Source organism: Neodiprion lecontei, chromosome 3 (assembly GCF_021901455.1).
Source record: "Neodiprion lecontei isolate iyNeoLeco1 chromosome 3, iyNeoLeco1.1, whole genome shotgun sequence".
Classification (NCBI taxonomy): Eukaryota; Metazoa; Arthropoda; class Insecta; order Hymenoptera; family Diprionidae; genus Neodiprion; species Neodiprion lecontei.
In genome coordinates, this window is record NC_060262.1 from 34,472,439 (window position 1) to 34,490,479 (window position 18,041).

Consider the following 18,041-nt stretch of genomic DNA (forward strand, 5'->3'; position numbering starts at 1 on the left):
TTATGCCGGGGTACACAGTACGCAGTTGAGACTCGAGATCCCCGGAGTTGTGCGACCGCTCCGCGAACCGCAAACCGGTGAGAAAAAGTTACCAAGAAAGAACTTCGAACTTCGCGCGGGGAAGACAATTCGAGCAGAACAGACTGCATCAGTGATTTAACATTTTTCAAATTTTATTTGCAACTACGGTTCGCCCTTAACGCAGATCACACATTTTTCGTCAGGGTAAGTTTTTCGATCATTTACTCTACTGCGCTGTATTATTTTAGAGCTGTAGTAGCAACGACGAAAATTCAGATGTGATATTCAAATTTTGAATACCATTCAAGTGGCCGTAATAAATTGAATGAAGAGGATGTTAATATAATTGAACGCGGTTACCTTAATCGAGAGTTCGTTTGCATTGTGACAAAGATATTTTAACCACCCACGTTCTAAACTTATGCAAAACAAAATATATTCATTTTATTCTCTTCTATTCGATACGTTTTTTTATTCGGAATATCTACTTGTTACCCTAGAATGTGATTTTCCCTGCCTCAACTACTCTGACTGTTTATATAAATGCAGAAATATGGTGCAACTTTTTGACCTTCACGGTGATTTTTCCACGTTTTATAAGATTGCTGTAAAAAATTAATAATAACTTCGTTCCGTGCCAAGGTTTGGTCCTTAGACTCGATTATCGTTACGCCTTTGCCTCCAGGTGTATCTATGCAAATGCTATTTCAAAATGATCAGTCATGAGCCAGCGAATGTTTCAAGTTTCTTAAAACCGAATTCAGATTGTGATCGGCAGAAATGCGTCGTATTCGTTTGGAAAATAATATAATGAGAAAAAATCTTACTCGTATAATCTTGCTGTAATCTGTTCCTAATCACACATTTTACTTATATAGAATTACATTTCCACTTCGAGGGTATCGGTGTATCTCGAAAAACCCATAAAGTAAAAATTTTCATACAATTTTGTACTTAAACTTAATGTTCGTGAGCCAATTACAGCACCGGGGATTATTTTATGTTGCCATGAAACCGTCGTAGCTACGCCCTGCGTACAATTACTTATTTACAGGAATATCGCTATCGCGGTTTCGCTACCGGTCTCCAGGAAGGTCATGCAGCGTATGGCACTCGTATATAATTATTGTTCTATCTCAACCGCGGTGAATAATAATTTGCTTAAAATAAAAAAAAAAAACCGACTCATTAGGTAAGAGGCGTGTCAGTTAACTAATACGTTCGCGAATCAAACATTTTATAAATTTATATGTTCCTGTTTGGTGAAAAAAAACAAACTTTGAACGTTATATTAAACTGACAAATATATAACGCTGACATGTGTCAAGCGTCTTCCTTATCACGGGTGAAAAAAAAAAAAAAAAAAAAAATGGGGCTGTATATATATCTGCTCTCGTACTCTTTCCTCCTCTTTCGTACAACGCAGTGTTTCCTTTTATCGATACAGCTTTGTCGATCCCCCTGATTTCATAATAGCCCAATTAAGTTGTCGATACTGCTGGTATAGTTTAAGATAGACTTTGTACAGTGGCAGAAAACGTTTGAAATCCAGGGATTATCCGATAGTTTATTATCCATTAAGTGACGCCGTATAAATAATTTACCGAACCGCTGACGAATAATTAGATGAATAGAAAAATTATTCACATTCCATGTTCGTTGTATCCAGACATATACAATATACATGTCTCTATAACAACCTTTCGCTGTTGGTGGCTTTGGTAATCCGCTTGGACCGAGGTCTTTGACTCGAAAAACACTCAACAGTTCAACCAACATCGCCAAGTATACGTATATTATATATAGGCTACAAACAGCATTGCACCGCAGCGTGTGTCAGAGAGTTAAGAATCTTTATCTAACATTCTATGTTTGTCAGGTAATCGAGCACAATAAAGGCGGTGCTTTTGTTTTTCAACCAAGGGTGAAAACCCGCGGGCTGTTTTATTATCGTCCGTTGAAATATCGTCCATCTAACTACAGAAAACAGTCCATCTTTATTTATGGAAATCCCGATGATCTACGGCCAAACATTTGGCTATTTTTGTTGTTGTTGTTTTTTTTTTTCACCTTATTTTCGTTTTTTAATTGCACTCCACGAACCGTTTGACACAAGAACAATAATTAACGTAACGTTATTCTCATCGTTCACGTTCGCTCTTCTCCGAATGGTAGAAACTTATTTTTATTCTTTTCTCTTTCATCTAAATATAATATAGGAACTAGTAAGTTTCGGGCACGCGCGGTCGCACCGCGTCGTTTAAAAACTCGTAAAATAATAACAGTCGTGGGCCGAACGAAAGGTCGCTTCTAGCATTATTTCTACCGTATCTGAATACATGGGACGAGAATTGGCGGACGTGTAATATACGAAACCGAATCTAATCCCATTAGCGTTGTTAAACAAGCCACAGAAACATTTGTTCGTCGTTAGCGAACCCGGTGTTTGTCCATTTTATATACACGGTGTTTAATGATGCTTTTCACAGGCTGTATTGTCCTTGCCAATTCGTATTACACGTACCTATATATAGACCTGCTGCTAGAATAATATCTTGCCGAAGAAATTATTCAACTGATTTTCACCTCCGTTACGTGAAAAATCCGACAAGTGAAGTAGGTACACTTTATCGCACATGTGACGACTGACGTCAGGGTAATAGAACGACGCTCGATTTATCGATTTTGGATAAACTGATCGTGAGATACAGTCGCACTTTGAAATCCCAAAGTAGGGCAAGGATTGTGATTTTAGTATATAAACATCCGACAAACGGTTCGATCACAGAAATCGGGTTCGGTTTCTAATTCGAAAATACGATTAAAAAAAAAATCGTAATTCTACACCAAAGTAACAGCTTTTTTCCAACAGCCGATATCCAATCTGAGGCGAATAGATTCAGCCACACGAAACACGATCCTCGTTACGGCGAGCTTTAAAAATAGCGATTAAAGCTAATAGCTAAAAAAAAAACAAATCCTGCCATGTCTGCGGATTATTTTGTTTGTACGTTTGTTACCGATAAACTCAAGCACCAGTGTTCCGATTTCCACGAAACTTACACGAATGTCCACCTTACAAGTTCGGGAGTAACATAGGCAAGTTCAAATTACACCGCATCAGTTTTTTCCGATAGAAAAATGATGTACGATATAAAAAGTGATCGTTCGCCGTCGTGATGATCGTGAAAGACTTATTGGGACGTACGGTTAGCAGGAATGGTCTAACTCCGCAATGCGGTACATACTCACCTTGATCGAGAGATAGAGAAAGAGAGATGGAGAGGGAGAGAGAAAGAGAGAGAGAGAGAAAGAGAAACGGGTATATGCACCTAGGCACAGTGTGCTTTATATCCATTCAACGCCGCAGGGCAGAGGTGGGCAGCCGAAAAGGATCTGAGGTGAATAACTGCCCGGATAGGATTGAAGATAATGGTATATGGGGGCCTCGATTCACGCGAGATAAAAAACGAGACGAGAAGAAAAAGGAAAAGAAAACAAAAGGAAAAAAAAAAAAAAAAATTAAGAAAGAATTCGTTGTTGAATCTCTCTCCTACGTGATTACTCTGCAGGGTCAACTTAACGGCACTGGTTTAAATTGGTGCAATCACGCTCCGAAATTCCATGCCCTCTGTGTACCCTGCGACGTGGCCGTCTCGTACGTTCTGCATTGTGTTTTATACATATTAAATCGTGCATGTGTAGAACGTTATACTGATTGGCCAATGTAGCAGAAACTGGGCTACGTTCCGAAGATCGTTGCAAATTTTTTTATCAAGGTCTTTTGTTTTATAGAGTGTGATATGTAAATTACGAGTACCGCAATCGTTTACATGATTTCAAATTTCATCAGAGACACGTCGACTCGAATTTTTCTGCCACATCCACGTTCAGATCGCTGAGGTAACTTTCCGATGCAATCGCCGGGTCTTGACTTCCGGAACAAAGAAGATACGGCGGTTATTTTTTTAGAAAAAGCAACAGGTCACTCGTTGAAAAGATTTGTACAAACAACCGAGCAATGATCATGTTTTCGAATTCTCACATGTTTTTTTGGTAAACAATTTGAGTCGACTCATTGGTGTCCGCTATTTTTCTACCGGTCAATGTTTTACAAAAATACATATTACGTTAGAACAACAAAATTTCTGGCAACTCATTCCGACCTCACAGATTGTCACTCGAACTTGGTGTAGAATTTCATGATTTCGTAGAAAAATATTTGGAAATCCTGCGGAATCATTCCGTCATTTAGTTAAGACGGTTAATGCACAAAATGTAATTTGTTTCGTGCAACTGCAGGCACATTTACCGCGTACCTTAAATAGTGAACGACGAAAAGGATGAGCATGGAATTATATTTAAGCTGAGCCGAGAGTAATATCGAGGATGACATCATTCATATTCATCTGGCATACGTTTTAAGACTCGCACAAAAGTTATCTCAATCTTTTCTACCGTGCGTTGAACTATTTTTGCCTTCAATTATTCAATTACTGTTGATGCTCGGAACTTGCCACGTCGATTCTATCGTAAACTATAGATACGACCTTCGATTGGGGATAATCGGTGACGAAGAATGGCTTACAGTGCAACATTTCGTGCGATTATTTATTGCTCATTATCCACTTCGCACGCGGTAACTGTGATGATAAAAACAACATTTATTGAAGTTTTAGCGCATACCCGTAATCACTGGTAAATACGTACTCGGGTGAAAATCCAGCTGCGCAGCCGGCTGAGTCATCGAAGATTATGAAAAAGCGGCAATATACATTATCGATATTTAATAATAATCAAGTCGAGAATAACCCAAACGTTTCACGAGCGCGATTTTTATTGAGGATATCCTAATCTTTGGATTAGAAATAAACCGACCACGTTAATTGCGATTCGTGGGCGTAGTAGTAACAAGGCTTGAGAACGCGTCCGCCAATGAGTTACGCATTCGCCTACAATTGTTTACATGAATTAGTTCAGTCCCATTGCCCGCATCGCTGGGAGGAACATCGCTGGTTATGGAACAAACGAATGTGGGTGACGGAATGATTTCAGAGTGATTCAATGATCTGACGCGTCTGCAGCTAAACAGGTCGAGAACACAGCCTTCGGGATATGATTATCTGCATGTGTAATACGACACAATGTATACAATTTATGCAAACTTTTTTTTATTCGCGTAACTTGTTAAGCGGAACGCATTCGTCGCGTAACTTCTACACAAGGATCGTCCAAGTAACCGCAGCCCCAATTTATACCGAGGGCGACGCTTCGTTTTCAATTATAGTTTGAACAGAGAAATTAGTTTACTGTATGGTCGATTAAAATAATTCAATCGCGACGGGTTTTCCAGAGTAGAAAAAGTCACTCTTTTTACACAATTCTGGTTGTAAAACTGTACGACTTCACTATCGCATTTTATCATCATTCTAATTGCTAAGCAATGCGTAGGGTAGGTACGATTGTACTAACAATCATTGCCGATCCTAGCTTCAATCTCGATTCATATCACACGCGTCTTTTTTGTCAAATGCAAATTGGGACATGGAAATATGCAAGGAAATTGTGTACGTGATGTACATTCTAGTAGTAGACCTGTAAGAAAGTTGGATGCTTCAAGCTCCGCGAGGTGATGCTAAAATACGCGACTATCTGATTTTAAAATTATGAACGTAGGGTATGGTATAAATGTAATTACTGTTAATTGTTTGAAAATTTAACCGTAAAAAATGACCAATTCCTGATTCATGATAAAAGAACATTATTCATCGCACGAATGAACAATTCATTGGATTCGGCGAATCGATGTAACGAAAATATGTTCCGTCGCCAAACAAAATTGTAACAGGTTTGAATTTTGTGATTGAAAGAATGTTATTTGCGGAGCGCATTTCAAGCGTCACTTTTCTGCACATCTATTGTCAATATTTCTGACTAAACCCGACCAGCTGTTATTATAAATACCAATGATTTCATTCTCAATATTGGCTAACCGCGGTGTTTATGAGTTCTAATTATACCGTTAGCTTTATCCTTATCAATATTGTGTCCGTAAATAAGGACTTGGTCCTGAAAAATACCGTGCAAATAACCAATTCACATTCCCCCACGTGTATCGTTGCAGCAAACACAAAATTTTTCACACCTCAAGTATAATAAAAGCCACGTCTATTCGGTGTAAAAAATAATCACGCACTAGGTTGCGTGCCTTAGAATCGCCACTTGAAAAGGGTGAGTATTTTTTCGAACCAAGTTGCTCCCTCCACTTGCCAACTAAATTGTAATACGACAAAGTGGCATGATTGTACGACGAATATATGTTGCGCTTATATATTACCGGGGACCGTGTGAGATTACAGGGGCTCGACTCGTCAGTGTCACTATCAAACATCACACGTTATAAATAATGCTAACCGCAGAAGCTCCAAGAATAACGGAGCTGTAAGTCACGCTCTTGAGCATACCCTCGAAAAACGAATACGTATTTCAACCCTTCACACATAACTACTTGAAAGATGTTTGGAGTGTTTGCTCTCCAACTTGGCAATAACGCGGTTAGGAATCGGACGTATCCAGTTTCCAAGAACGACTCTCTTTATCTAATAATGAATTCTGTTCTCAGATGGGAGGAATAAAAGCCATTTTGGGAGTGAAGGAACTTTCGGATCGTAAGGCTGGGCTTTACAGAGCTTTGTTCGCCGAGTTCTTGGGCACGCTGCTGTTGAACTTTTTCGGCTGTGGTGCCGTGGCCAACAAAAACAACGTCGTCGCGATCAGTCTTGCCTTCGGCCTGACAGTCGCCGTCGTGATCCAGGCTATCGGGCACATTTCCGGAGGGCACGTAAATCCAGCGGTCACCGTCGGTCTCGCCGTCGTAGGCAAGGTACGTTAAACTCTACGCGAGAGATCTTTTGATCGCGTACCGTGACCTCGAGATTAGAATTACGAGCTCTCCGCGAATGGTCAAAGGGAACCGGTCCACGCGTTCTTTATAGTCTTCGGATTTTGCAAGAGAGATGTATAAAAATAAATAAATAAAAAGAACTAGGCCTTTCCCATATCGGTATAACCGTACACGTCTATATACGAGCATGTGTGTCAACCCAGGGGTTCTCTTCTGTACGTTCTTTGAATGATAAAAAATTAAACTTTGCAATTGGAAATCGTATTACCTTATACCTACGTTGTACATATGCTCTGATTTCAATCACCGTAATAAGATTCATTTGGTAAAGTACAGCCGGTTATTCGAGGCACCTTACCATCCTCTGCAAGTACCTTGTATCGAGTTTAAATCTAATGAATTTTTTTTTCCTACTCACCAAGGTTCCCGTAATCCGGGCGATCCTCTACGTGATAGCGCAGATCACCGGTGCAATAGCTGGATCGGCGATCGTCAGGGCGTTGTCAACGGAAAGCGCGGAAATGCAGGAGTTCTTGGGAACGGTGGGACATGGGCTCCCCGTGAGGGTCGAACAAGCTCTCGGGGTAGAGTTCTTCCTTGGTTTGGTCCTGGTCCTGGTGGTCTGCGGTGCTTGCGACGGAGCCAAGCCCGACAGCAAGGGTATCGCGCCGATCATCATCGGCTTCGCCGTTACCGTCGGTCACTTCGTTGGGGTGAGTAGTAAGCTAGACTGCCGGATTTCCGAACGCCTACGCACTTCCAAGCGACTGATATCCGGCCCTTCGATTTCGCGGATCGACTACCGGACAGTTAAGAAACAACCGCTGATCCTTCGCGTTCCGTCGTTGATTTCAGATTCCAAGAACCGGGTCTGGGATGAACCCGGCTAGAGCTCTTGGCAGTGCGGTAATCATGGGAAAGTTGGACAACCAATGGCTGTACTGGGTGGGACCACTTCTTGGAGGAATCGCTGGAGCTTTGATCTACGAACACGCGTTGGGACCGGCCGAACAACCGGAACCACGAAGACAGTACGAATTCGCCGTCACCGAGGAGAAAGAGGTATTCGAAACGAAAATGTAGATCCACGATTACCGCGTGGCGAACGAGTCGCTTTTTCGGAACTGAGATCTCGACACCGAAATTTTTTAAACCCGGATACAAATTTACGTATACGTGATTTTTTTTTTATGGAGTATATGACGAAGATTTTACAAAACGCTACCGCTTTTAAAACGCAGAAAACAGAAGCGCGTCAACTTTTATTCTTTGCACAGTTTTCGAAATTATGCTGTAAATATTGCTGTGAAGTCATGCAGATTTGTAGTCGTAAATTTCATCGCAGTAACGTTCAGAATACTTTTCAATCTATGATTGTTTGTACGCGCTATACGAAATTACTTTGCGAAAAATCGGAGATTCTAAATTCTTTTTGACTGTCCGTTTTACCGGATTAGTTTTATAGTTTATAGAGTAAAGCATGAAAATGGTAGAATAGTAAGGAAAAATAGAACAAGTGCCGTGTGTAACGGCCGCTTGTGTTTTTTCTACAGCGATTCGAGTACATAGACAGCGGGAGGGACGAACTTTGAATGATGCTGAAAAATGAAAACTAAAAAGAAAAAAGAATTTCAATGCATACAGTAAGAATAAAGAAACGATTTGTGAATACGCAACTTATTTTGCAGCTGCAGCGACTCAACAAGAAGGGTGCGACTCCTGCTTGATCCGGGGCTTAAAACCGGTCTTTGTAACGCCGAAATTAACCAGCATGTTGCGCAATACAAACCGCCAATTCCACATAACCAACATACCCTGCACACAATTACGCAATACGTTGAACCGTCGCTTCTCATCTTCTGTTCGTCCATTTTCTCATTCGTGTCTCTTCGGCTTCCAAGTCATGTTACCTACGTAATACTAGTGTAAATTTAAACACGTCGAAAATTTCATTATGATAAAAATCCAAAGATTACTCCACTTGCAGTTTTTAATTTAGTAATAATCATTCATCGTTAGAATATTCTTTTAAAACTGATAACCAAAAACCTCTGAATCCTCGGTGAAGTTAATTTTCTGAAATTTACTAAAAAGCTATTGAACGTTTCGGGGTTTCTTTTGTTTTCGCATTTGTTTTGGAAAGAAAAAGAATACTGAAGAGTGAGAATTATTAATAAACACTATTATTGACAAAGATCGCGGTAGACGACAAAATGTGTTGAATTGAAAGTTTTTTCAGAAAATTTCCTCTATAATTTTAAGTCATTGATAGAAGATTCACGAATACGAGATAACTCATGATACGACCGAATTGTTTTTTTATCACTCAGACTGTCATCCGTTGCAGGATGAACGTCCAGTTTATCGTTGTAGTATTAAATCCTTCCGCCTGTACAGCTGTTACTTTTGACTTGATTAAACGTTACAGGGATACGATTTCGCGACTGTCGATCTTTTTAGAATCTTAGGTGTACCTTTCACCGCAAACTTAAGGTTTGAAGTCCTGGTGCCAATAAAATTTTGAAATATTTACAGATATACAAACTCGAAGATTTTTTATCATTACTTTTATACTACGAGGTCGATTGCAAATTTTCCAATGAAAATATTTTGCTTGATCCAATTCCGTTATTCTCACGTGTCGAAATGAGATTATTTTATCATTTCACGTTACAGCCGGAAACATTGTTAGGTTAAAAAAAAAAGAAAAAACAGCGAAAGAAATTGTAACTTAGGTGAAGTTCATTATTTGAGAATAAATACTCGGTTGTTGACTGAATAGGATAATCTTAGCGCAATCATTGCGCAAACAGTCCAGTCAGATAAGTCAAAAGATATCAGAGCGCGGAAACTGCCTAGCTTATTTGAACTCGGAAAAGTGGAGTAGAGGACTACGTTATCATCCGGTACGAAACTCAACCCGTACCATCGCATACTCTCATATCATTTGTGCATTTAATTTATGATTTAACGATCACGAGTATTCTTCTATTCATACGTCATTCTAACAATAACGTAATATTAATCTAAATCATAGAACATTGATGTTACGTAATTTAATCATGTAAATTTTACTCGTATAAGCCTGTATCTATGTCATTACTGTGTTCTGTAATAAAACATATTTTATACATAATACGAACAGTTTTAAAAAAAAAAAAAAAAACCCACCTACCTCTTCCACTTCCTTGCGCTGTCAACTTAGTTTTAGGAAAGCACAGCGCACGTCTATACTCATTTTCGGCAAATATGAAAGTTTCTTGATCACAGGTTGGAGTTACATTGCAGTTCTTGGGTTTTCATCGAATATTGCACTGATATGCCAATTATTCTTGACTGGTAGAATTTTCAAATTATTCAACTTCAACTGATATAATGTGCATCTGAAACGGAATTGTAGCTTTTGTACAAATTCTAATCGATATGTCGAGACATGCGGTGAGGAAGACGTTCTAAGACAGAAAGACGTAAATAACGAGTGACGGTAGATCGATTAATTTCGCATGTACACAGTTCCTTGTATTTATGACAGTACAGCAAAGCAACTGCATTCGCAGAAATACATGCGTTCTTAAATCTAAATGGCTTTATAGATTTACAATAATACGAAAGTAAGATAGAGATAACTCGTGATCCTCGTCCAAGTATGATATTTTAATATGGACATAAAGTGGGTAAAAGAGACGATCGTTGTCAATCCTGTGTCAGTGTCAAGTCAAAACGCTGTACTACTTTTTTGAATTTGTAATTCAAGTACGGTGTGACTCATGGAATTACATTCGTAAATCCCAATACAAGTATGTACACGTTTTTGATTATTGTAATCTGGTGTGTATTGACTGAAATTTGAGTCTTACATGTTTTATTATTGTAATACATTGAGATTAAATACTCTGTTTTAAAATGAACCTTGATTGGCTGTTAGATGAGAAATTCTAAAATTAGTACAGCTCATTATTATATCTAGAACGAGAAAGAACACACCCAAGTGTTCGTCACTTCATAAGGCCGAATTTAGTAACGTTATTGTAACTATTCACGTTTCGGAAAACCAGTTATTTCGTCATTTTACAGGGAAAAAGCTACAATTCAAATCTTCTAACTTAGCTACTACAGTCACTACAAAATTGAAAAATACTAATTTTATCCATCAATATTACGCTACGCCAACGTTAATAAGTTCAGCCTCATATCATTTCTGTAAATAATCTTAAAAAGGTGGCAATTGTTTTCCCCACTTTATATGCATATTACCTACCACGCTTGAAATAATTCGAACATTGATAAATGATGGTATCGTCGGCGTGCAATTGACAAAAATGTGCTGAAATTCAGGTATAAACGTCATTACGGTTTCTTTTATCCTTCTGTAACTTACAGACAATCAATTACCTGGTATTTAAATATTAAAAATCTGACAACACGAAGCATATTTGTCTTGTTACTGTGATAATGTATTATATTATTTAAAATATCATGTATTTGTCTCAAAAAATTTTGTCTAGGCAATGTCTGTTACAACATTGTACTGAAATTAACCAAGACTTGATGTTTGTTCTTCAGCCCTCCCAATGCTTTATATATATATATGTATGTATATATATATATATATATATCTAAATAAATGTATATTTTGCAGAGGCTTCTGTCATCCTAGAATAATAATCTTAATTCAAACCTTAATCCAAAATCTTTAGACGTCAATATTTTCTTAACTATCGAGTTGTGATAACTTATCCTCAATGCTATCCTGTGTTTCATTTGAATCGTGCAAATTGATCGTTTCATCTGCTAACTCGATTACAGACTCCTCTAGCTCCGGAACTTCTGTTTTTGGATGATGCAATCCAGAATCTGAACCAACAAAGACCTCTGCTGGTTCGGTACCTTCCTGACCATCCAGAGACAGTGAAGAATCTGGCTGAGTCTCTTCGTTACCTACGGTACTTTCACTGATTTGGATTTCTACCATATCCCCAGTTTCGTCTTGAGTGTGCATTATTTCATCTTCACTCTTATCGCCAGCTTGTAGATCTTCTAACAATGACTCTCGAGTTTTATCTTCAACTGTTTTCGCCGCTTCTTGGGTATCGGTAGGATCCTCTTCCATCGACTTGTCGCCCTCCAATTTTAATTCTATATTTTCTTCGAGTGCGGATATTTGACTGAAATTACCCAAGACATTATCTTGCATTTTCATCACATTCTCTGAAGAGTCAAGAATGCTGCTTAATTCACGGCTCATCGAATTGTCGTCAACATGTTGCGATTCCTCTGTTTTCACCAGAATAATCTTTTTGTTACCGTAGACTTTGGAAGTGCTCGTTACGATTGGTTTCTTATAATCTCTCTTTGGCATTTCTAATGTTGAGACACTGTCTTGTGATAGTTTTTCTTTTTTTATAGTGACAATATCTTTTTCATCACTGTCATACTCCTTCTCTTCATCAAAAACGCTTTGCTTTCTTTTAACGAAGACTCGTTTTAGAGGCAGTTGCTGTTCCTCTTCAGATTCGTCTTGTCTTTCGGGCAGCATGTCTTCAACGGACTCTACTTCTTGATTTTTACGTGCTTGCAACTCTTCAATTTTCAATCTTTGCTGTTCCACACGTTTCTCGAGTTTCTCCAATTTCACTTTCGTACTTTCTGGATTCTCTTCATTTTCGTCTGTCGATGTTACTGGCATATCTGGTCCTTTTAGCACTGTTTTACCATCGGATGATTTTAGTTGGGTACTCGACGGCTTCACGTCACCTTGAGAAGTGCTTGTTGCCAATTGAGAAGTTTTCAATTCAAATTTCGAATCTGTCAATTTAGATTCCAAACTGCTGGTTTTCAACGTCACAGATTGTTGGAGGTCTTCTGCAACCTGTAGCAAAGTGTGTCCTTGAATGTCAAGTTTGTCCTTCGGTTTCTTCACAACCACTCGCTTAACAACATTTCTTGTCGGCAATTTTGCAAGCTCTGCTGGGTCAAGAATTGTTCCGTCCGGATTCATAATTACTTCGCGTGTAGTATCCCCTTGTCTGATAATTCTTCGCACGATGACTCTCTTTGTAACTTTAGTTGCGCTTCCTGGTGTGCTCGTCGGAGTTTCGCTTTCTTTGATACTTGATGCAAGAGCCTGAGCTCCTTCGGCGCCACCTTTTCTGACAACTATTCGCTTTATAACTTTAACGGTATTGACAGATTTTGGAGTAGCGGACAAGGCATCTGTTTTTGAGACTTCTTCCTTTGAAGTTGGACCAGCTACGTTACTCGTTGACAACTGATTGGACGCTGAAGCCGGTGTCCCATGCTGAGAGCGAGATTGACCGAGGTTAGCAGTCGTTGGTGAATCTTTGGACTGTTCCTGTGGAATGTTTTGATGTTTGAAGGGTATCTTGTGTTCTTTGAAAACAGATGCGACTATCTTTTGTACCTCAGCCTCGGTGTCATCCATTCGATGCTGGGTACGAAGCTTCGGAGTTGATTCACTGTCCGAGCTGACAGATCTCACTTCTGATTTAGTTGATACAATTTTAGCAGACTGTGAACCACTGGGAGTGGATCTACCCTTAACATCCTGGATTTCCCTTCTGTGAATGGGCATCAATGTCTTAATTGTCTTCTTCACTAAATTTCCATCCTTGTTCCTCACGTAAACAACTTGTTCTTTCCTATCTGACTTTTCCATCTCTTCGTCACTCTCTGGCGGCTCATGCTTTGGAATCTTTTTCGTGACAGATGCAGGTGGTTCGTAATCATCATCACCGTCAGTATCCTCCTCCTCTTCCTCTTCCTCCTCAGACTCGGAATCAATTTTCTCTTTACGAATTTCTGGCCTTAATCCATCAGGACCCATCTTTTCACCTGCCTCGATGTGCTGTTTGATATGGGTAACGTAATCGGCTCTATTTCTACACGATTCCTGGCATATTTCACATGTCAGCCCCATGCCACGTTTGGCGTGTGTCAGCTGATGCACTTCCAAGCTTTCTTTGCGTTTGAAGGCTTTGCCGCACTCCTCGCATGCGTGAGGTTTCTCAACGGAATGAGTTCTCATGTGTCTCGTCAGATGATGAGAGAGTAGGAAGGATCTCGGGCACAATTTGCACAGGAAAGGCCTATGTCCAGCATGAGTTGTCAGATGTTTAGCCAATTTGGTGCTGGACCTGAACGCCTCCTTGCAGTACTCGCAAATAAAGTTCTTGTCATCGCTATGCAGTAGTTCGTGACGCTCCAGACCTTGTTTGTAAGTGAATCTCTTGTTACAAATGTTACACTGGTAAGGCTTTACAGATTTGTGTACCGTTGCCTCGTGTTTTTCAAGATCGTCGGTGTTGAAAAATTCTCGGTCGCAATGCTGGCAGCCATATCTCAGCTCGTCTCTGTGGATCTTTTCGTGACGTTGCAGTAGACTGATTCTGGCAAACTGTTTATGACAGATCTGACATGTGAACGGTTTTACTTCCGAATGAGTGGTCGCATGCTTGGACAGATCGTATTTTGTAAAGAAGAGCTTGTCGCATTCGGTACACTTGTAGTTCCGGTCTCTGTGAGCTCTCTGAATATGAAGCTGAAGAGCTTGTCTCAGAGGGAATGTTCTGTCGCACTGATCGCAAGCGTGAACTCTTATCTCTCCCGGTTCTAGTTTCCTACCATCTTTCTCGTTCGGACTCTCATTTCCTCCATCGCTACCTCCATCCTGCTCATCGTACATGTCGTGATGGTCCATGTTATCAGATTGCTTATCGGACTGCCAATCCCTTTCCCGTTCTCGTCTTTCCCTCTCACCTTCCTCCAATCTAGGTTTCTTCGACTGGTCATTCTGCGATCGTTGATCAGGTGTTTTATTGTTACCAACGTCCGGCGGGTAACTTGGTAAAGCCGGAAATGGTCGAGGCAATACTCCTGACACAGGATAAGCTCTCAACGCCTCATCAGCCTTCTTACACTGGATTTTGAATTTGTAAGAACGATCAAGATTCCAGCGACAAACACTGCATATCATCTGAGGCATCCCATCCGCAGCGTACACCTTAAAATAATATACAAGTCTGTAGTGTGTATTAATATATCATTTCCACAATTCATGTTATCAGATACATTGAGTCTTATTTGCTTGAAGTTAATTCCATCAACAACATCGGTCTTTACTACAATTTGTACCGAAGTCACTTTTAAATCTAAGTCAAAATCATACAGGCATAGCTGTAATAAAATACAAAATATACCAACAGTAGAACACAAAAATTAATCCAAGCTGAAACCTTGATTGCCATTAATAATATACTTATCGTCAGCTCACTGCGATTGTTTTTTTTTTCTCACCAGTTACTGTTTCAAGAACACTAAAGGGAATAAGTAAAAATTTTTTGTTTGAAAAATCTGATGCAAGAATGAGGCATGAAACCACATAAAATGATTTAAATATGAAGTAATCGAACATAACTTAGAATGAATGTACGTATCAAATAATGGTACTTCAGGTTTACAGTAGAAACGGCTGTAGAAATTGTTTAAATTTCTTAAAATTTATTTGATTTTTTCTCGATTTAGGAAATCTCACAATATTTGAAAGCAGAAGGATAATTGTAACATTTAACGGTACTGACATATACCAAAAGAGTGTAAGACCCTATAATATAGGTTCAAAGATTATGTAGACAAAGAAAATAATTTTCCGTCGAAGCATAATACGATACAGCTGCTGATAAAGAGTATAACGGGTGAGCGTGCTCGAAAGAGATCCGTACTTGCAGTCGAGGGTGGATGTTCCCGCCAAAATACGACTATACGACTATAGCTCGCCGCGATCCGAAGTTAGCGGAGACAGAGTATACCTATAATACCGTTCAATGCCCCTGCTCACATAGCAATGTGAATTCCTACGTTACCCATGCAAGTCAACGCTATTGACTGAATGCTATTTTCCGATGAATTGTATGATGAGCAATATTTGAGTAAGGCCAAATCGCCAAGACGGATGTACGTTCGTTGGGAACCGAGTAAATAATCTGAGTGGGAAAAATAGTTACCTCGATAGCGACGCACGACATGATTTGCAGGGTAAGCGGCACCTGGAACGGCTTGCTGTGGTCCTTTTCGTAGATGAAGCTAAGTGGCTCGGACTCTGTCAGGCAGAATCGACATACCCGCCTAGATCTAAGCGGTGCCGGTCTGTTCTCCATTTTCCACTCCCGAAACTGCGTGCCCGGTTGTAATTACACTATTTTCGAACGTTATTTACAGAAAATCATCAATAAAAACGACGCCGAGCGTCGGTAAGCGTCGCGTAGTCGTCACGAGCGAGATACGATATACCGCTATGGAGTATGGCGGAGACTCGGGCGCCTATTTCCCTTCGCGTGGCGTCCTGGGAGTCGCGACTGCGAGGACTTTACGCACTAGCGCCGCTCACCGCGTATCGATTCGTTCCCCTGCTCGGTCGGTAACTGCCGGGCGGGCGACTTGCTATCTACTAATCGCTGCGGCTCGCCGCAGTTCACCGGAACACCGCTAGAGCTTTTCAATCGATCAAACTAATAATCTACTACAGTACAAAAATAATAATAGAATAATTCGCCCTTGTATTAGAATAAAATCCAGGTTGGTGTGAGAACTTATAGTCAGAGACAGTTAAAAAATGATATAATAATAAAATAGAGCAAGTCCATGTCGGTTAACTTATTCTAAGCACGATGGAAATTTACTCGGAAGAATTTGCGCTTCGTTCAATTTAGACGCACAAAAGTTTTTGTTCACATATCGCGGTCGAAGTTGCAGATTATTTTTCCGTTAATCGTTACACACTTCGCTAATCGAATTTTATTTTGTCGTTAGGAATTCACAGATTTTTTATTTTAGTTACCCAGATAAGTAAATAAATATAATTACAACTTCAATTGATATATTAATCAATTAACACGACGATTTCTAAAATTTCCGAATCAATTTCATCACACATGAAATACGCTAGTAGGCACACGATAATGAACTACGCGTCATATTTTCTGATTCGAAAGTGTTCAGAATTTCAATTCCATTAACTCAAAGCTATTATAATATTATTAAAGTAATGTCGAAAAAACTCAACAACCGTATAATAAAAGGACGTCGGCAATTATATACCTATCATTGATGATTCCTTAAAACTAACATTTTCACACACGATTAAGCTTGTTCAAAAATAGTGTTTCACATATCCGTGAATTGAGAAAAAAAACGTCATTATTAGATTAACATAGCTACTTATTTTTCAGTGTAGGCGAGGTTCCATTTTTATGGTACAATATTATCTATAGGTACGTATATGACACATCTCGAAATTAGGGAATAGTAAAATAATATTCCCATTTTCAAAGGTTTTCGACGAACGAAGCAGTGCAAGTAATGCAATAACTACTTTTACTTTGTAATTGCAATTGCCTGTGAGAGGCGATATTTTATAGATAGTGTGTAAGCTCAACTGGTTGTAGCAATAGGCTTATAGTAAAATTCTGTGATAAAACTGCCTTGCTAAAAAATTTCGACAACAACTGAAAACCATTTTCCTCAAATATCATTTGCGCAAATCGAAATATTGAAGCAAAGGCATGGGTGCTACATCACTTGCGGTTCAGACCTGTAATTCCAAATGCCAAAATTAAAATACTCAAAAATCTTTGCCTCATTCGCGTAATGTCTTCACATGGAATGACTGCAGTCATTAGTGAAGACTAGCCAAGCAAGTACCTATCGATATTCGCAGATTTGAATACTAATCGTAAGATATGTAAGTTAATTTCTTGACAATACCATGCTATTGATTCCGAAAATCATTACCATCCCGAAGTAATGATAGCTGTTGCTGGAATAAAAGTTAGCAAGACATCTTTCATAAGTGAAAACATTCTGCTTCGATCTGTGATACACACTTTATCTGGACTTTTTACTGCAAGTTGAAAATATGTTAGCATTTTCTCACGTAAATAACTTTTTTAATAATAATAAAATATATATTATTTATAATAATATGAAATAGGAAAAAAATTTACAATAAATCCGAAATAAATTTCTATAAAAATGCGTGTCTTGGGATGCCAAAACTTTGAATATCAAACTGACTTGTAGATGCTTTTTTAGCAAATCGACA

At 39.2% G+C, this 18,041-nt stretch overlaps 2 protein-coding genes across 4 annotated transcripts; one reads left to right on the top strand and one right to left on the bottom strand.

Annotated features, from left to right (window-relative positions):
* Positions 1-10,061, top strand: LOC107226112 (aquaporin AQPAn.G). 2 transcript variants are annotated; one of them, XM_015666807.2, is made up of 5 exons: positions 1-225; positions 6,644-6,904; positions 7,348-7,638; positions 7,781-7,987; positions 8,479-10,061. In XM_015666807.2, the coding sequence occupies exons 2-5, from the start codon at positions 6,644-6,646 to the stop codon at positions 8,515-8,517; spliced, it is 798 nt and encodes a 265-aa protein (XP_015522293.1). In that variant the 5' UTR covers positions 1-225; the 3' UTR covers positions 8,518-10,061. The 2 variants fall into 2 exon arrangements, with proteins under 2 accessions (XP_015522293.1, XP_015522294.1); XM_015666808.2 differs by having other exon boundaries at positions 3-225; positions 8,614-10,061.
* Positions 9,169-16,250, bottom strand: LOC107226129. Of its 2 annotated transcripts, none has more exons than XM_015666831.2 (2): positions 15,946-16,250; positions 9,169-14,945 (listed from the first exon to the last, which is right to left on the bottom strand). In XM_015666831.2, the coding sequence occupies exons 1-2, from the start codon at positions 16,096-16,098 to the stop codon at positions 11,637-11,639; spliced, it is 3,462 nt and encodes a 1,153-aa protein (XP_015522317.1). In that variant the 5' UTR covers positions 16,099-16,250; the 3' UTR covers positions 9,169-11,636. The 2 variants fall into 2 exon arrangements, with proteins under 2 accessions (XP_015522317.1, XP_046591831.1); XM_046735875.1 differs by lacking the exon at positions 15,946-16,250 and adding an exon at positions 15,477-15,539.
* Between the last annotated feature and the right edge of the window lie 1,791 nt (positions 16,251-18,041).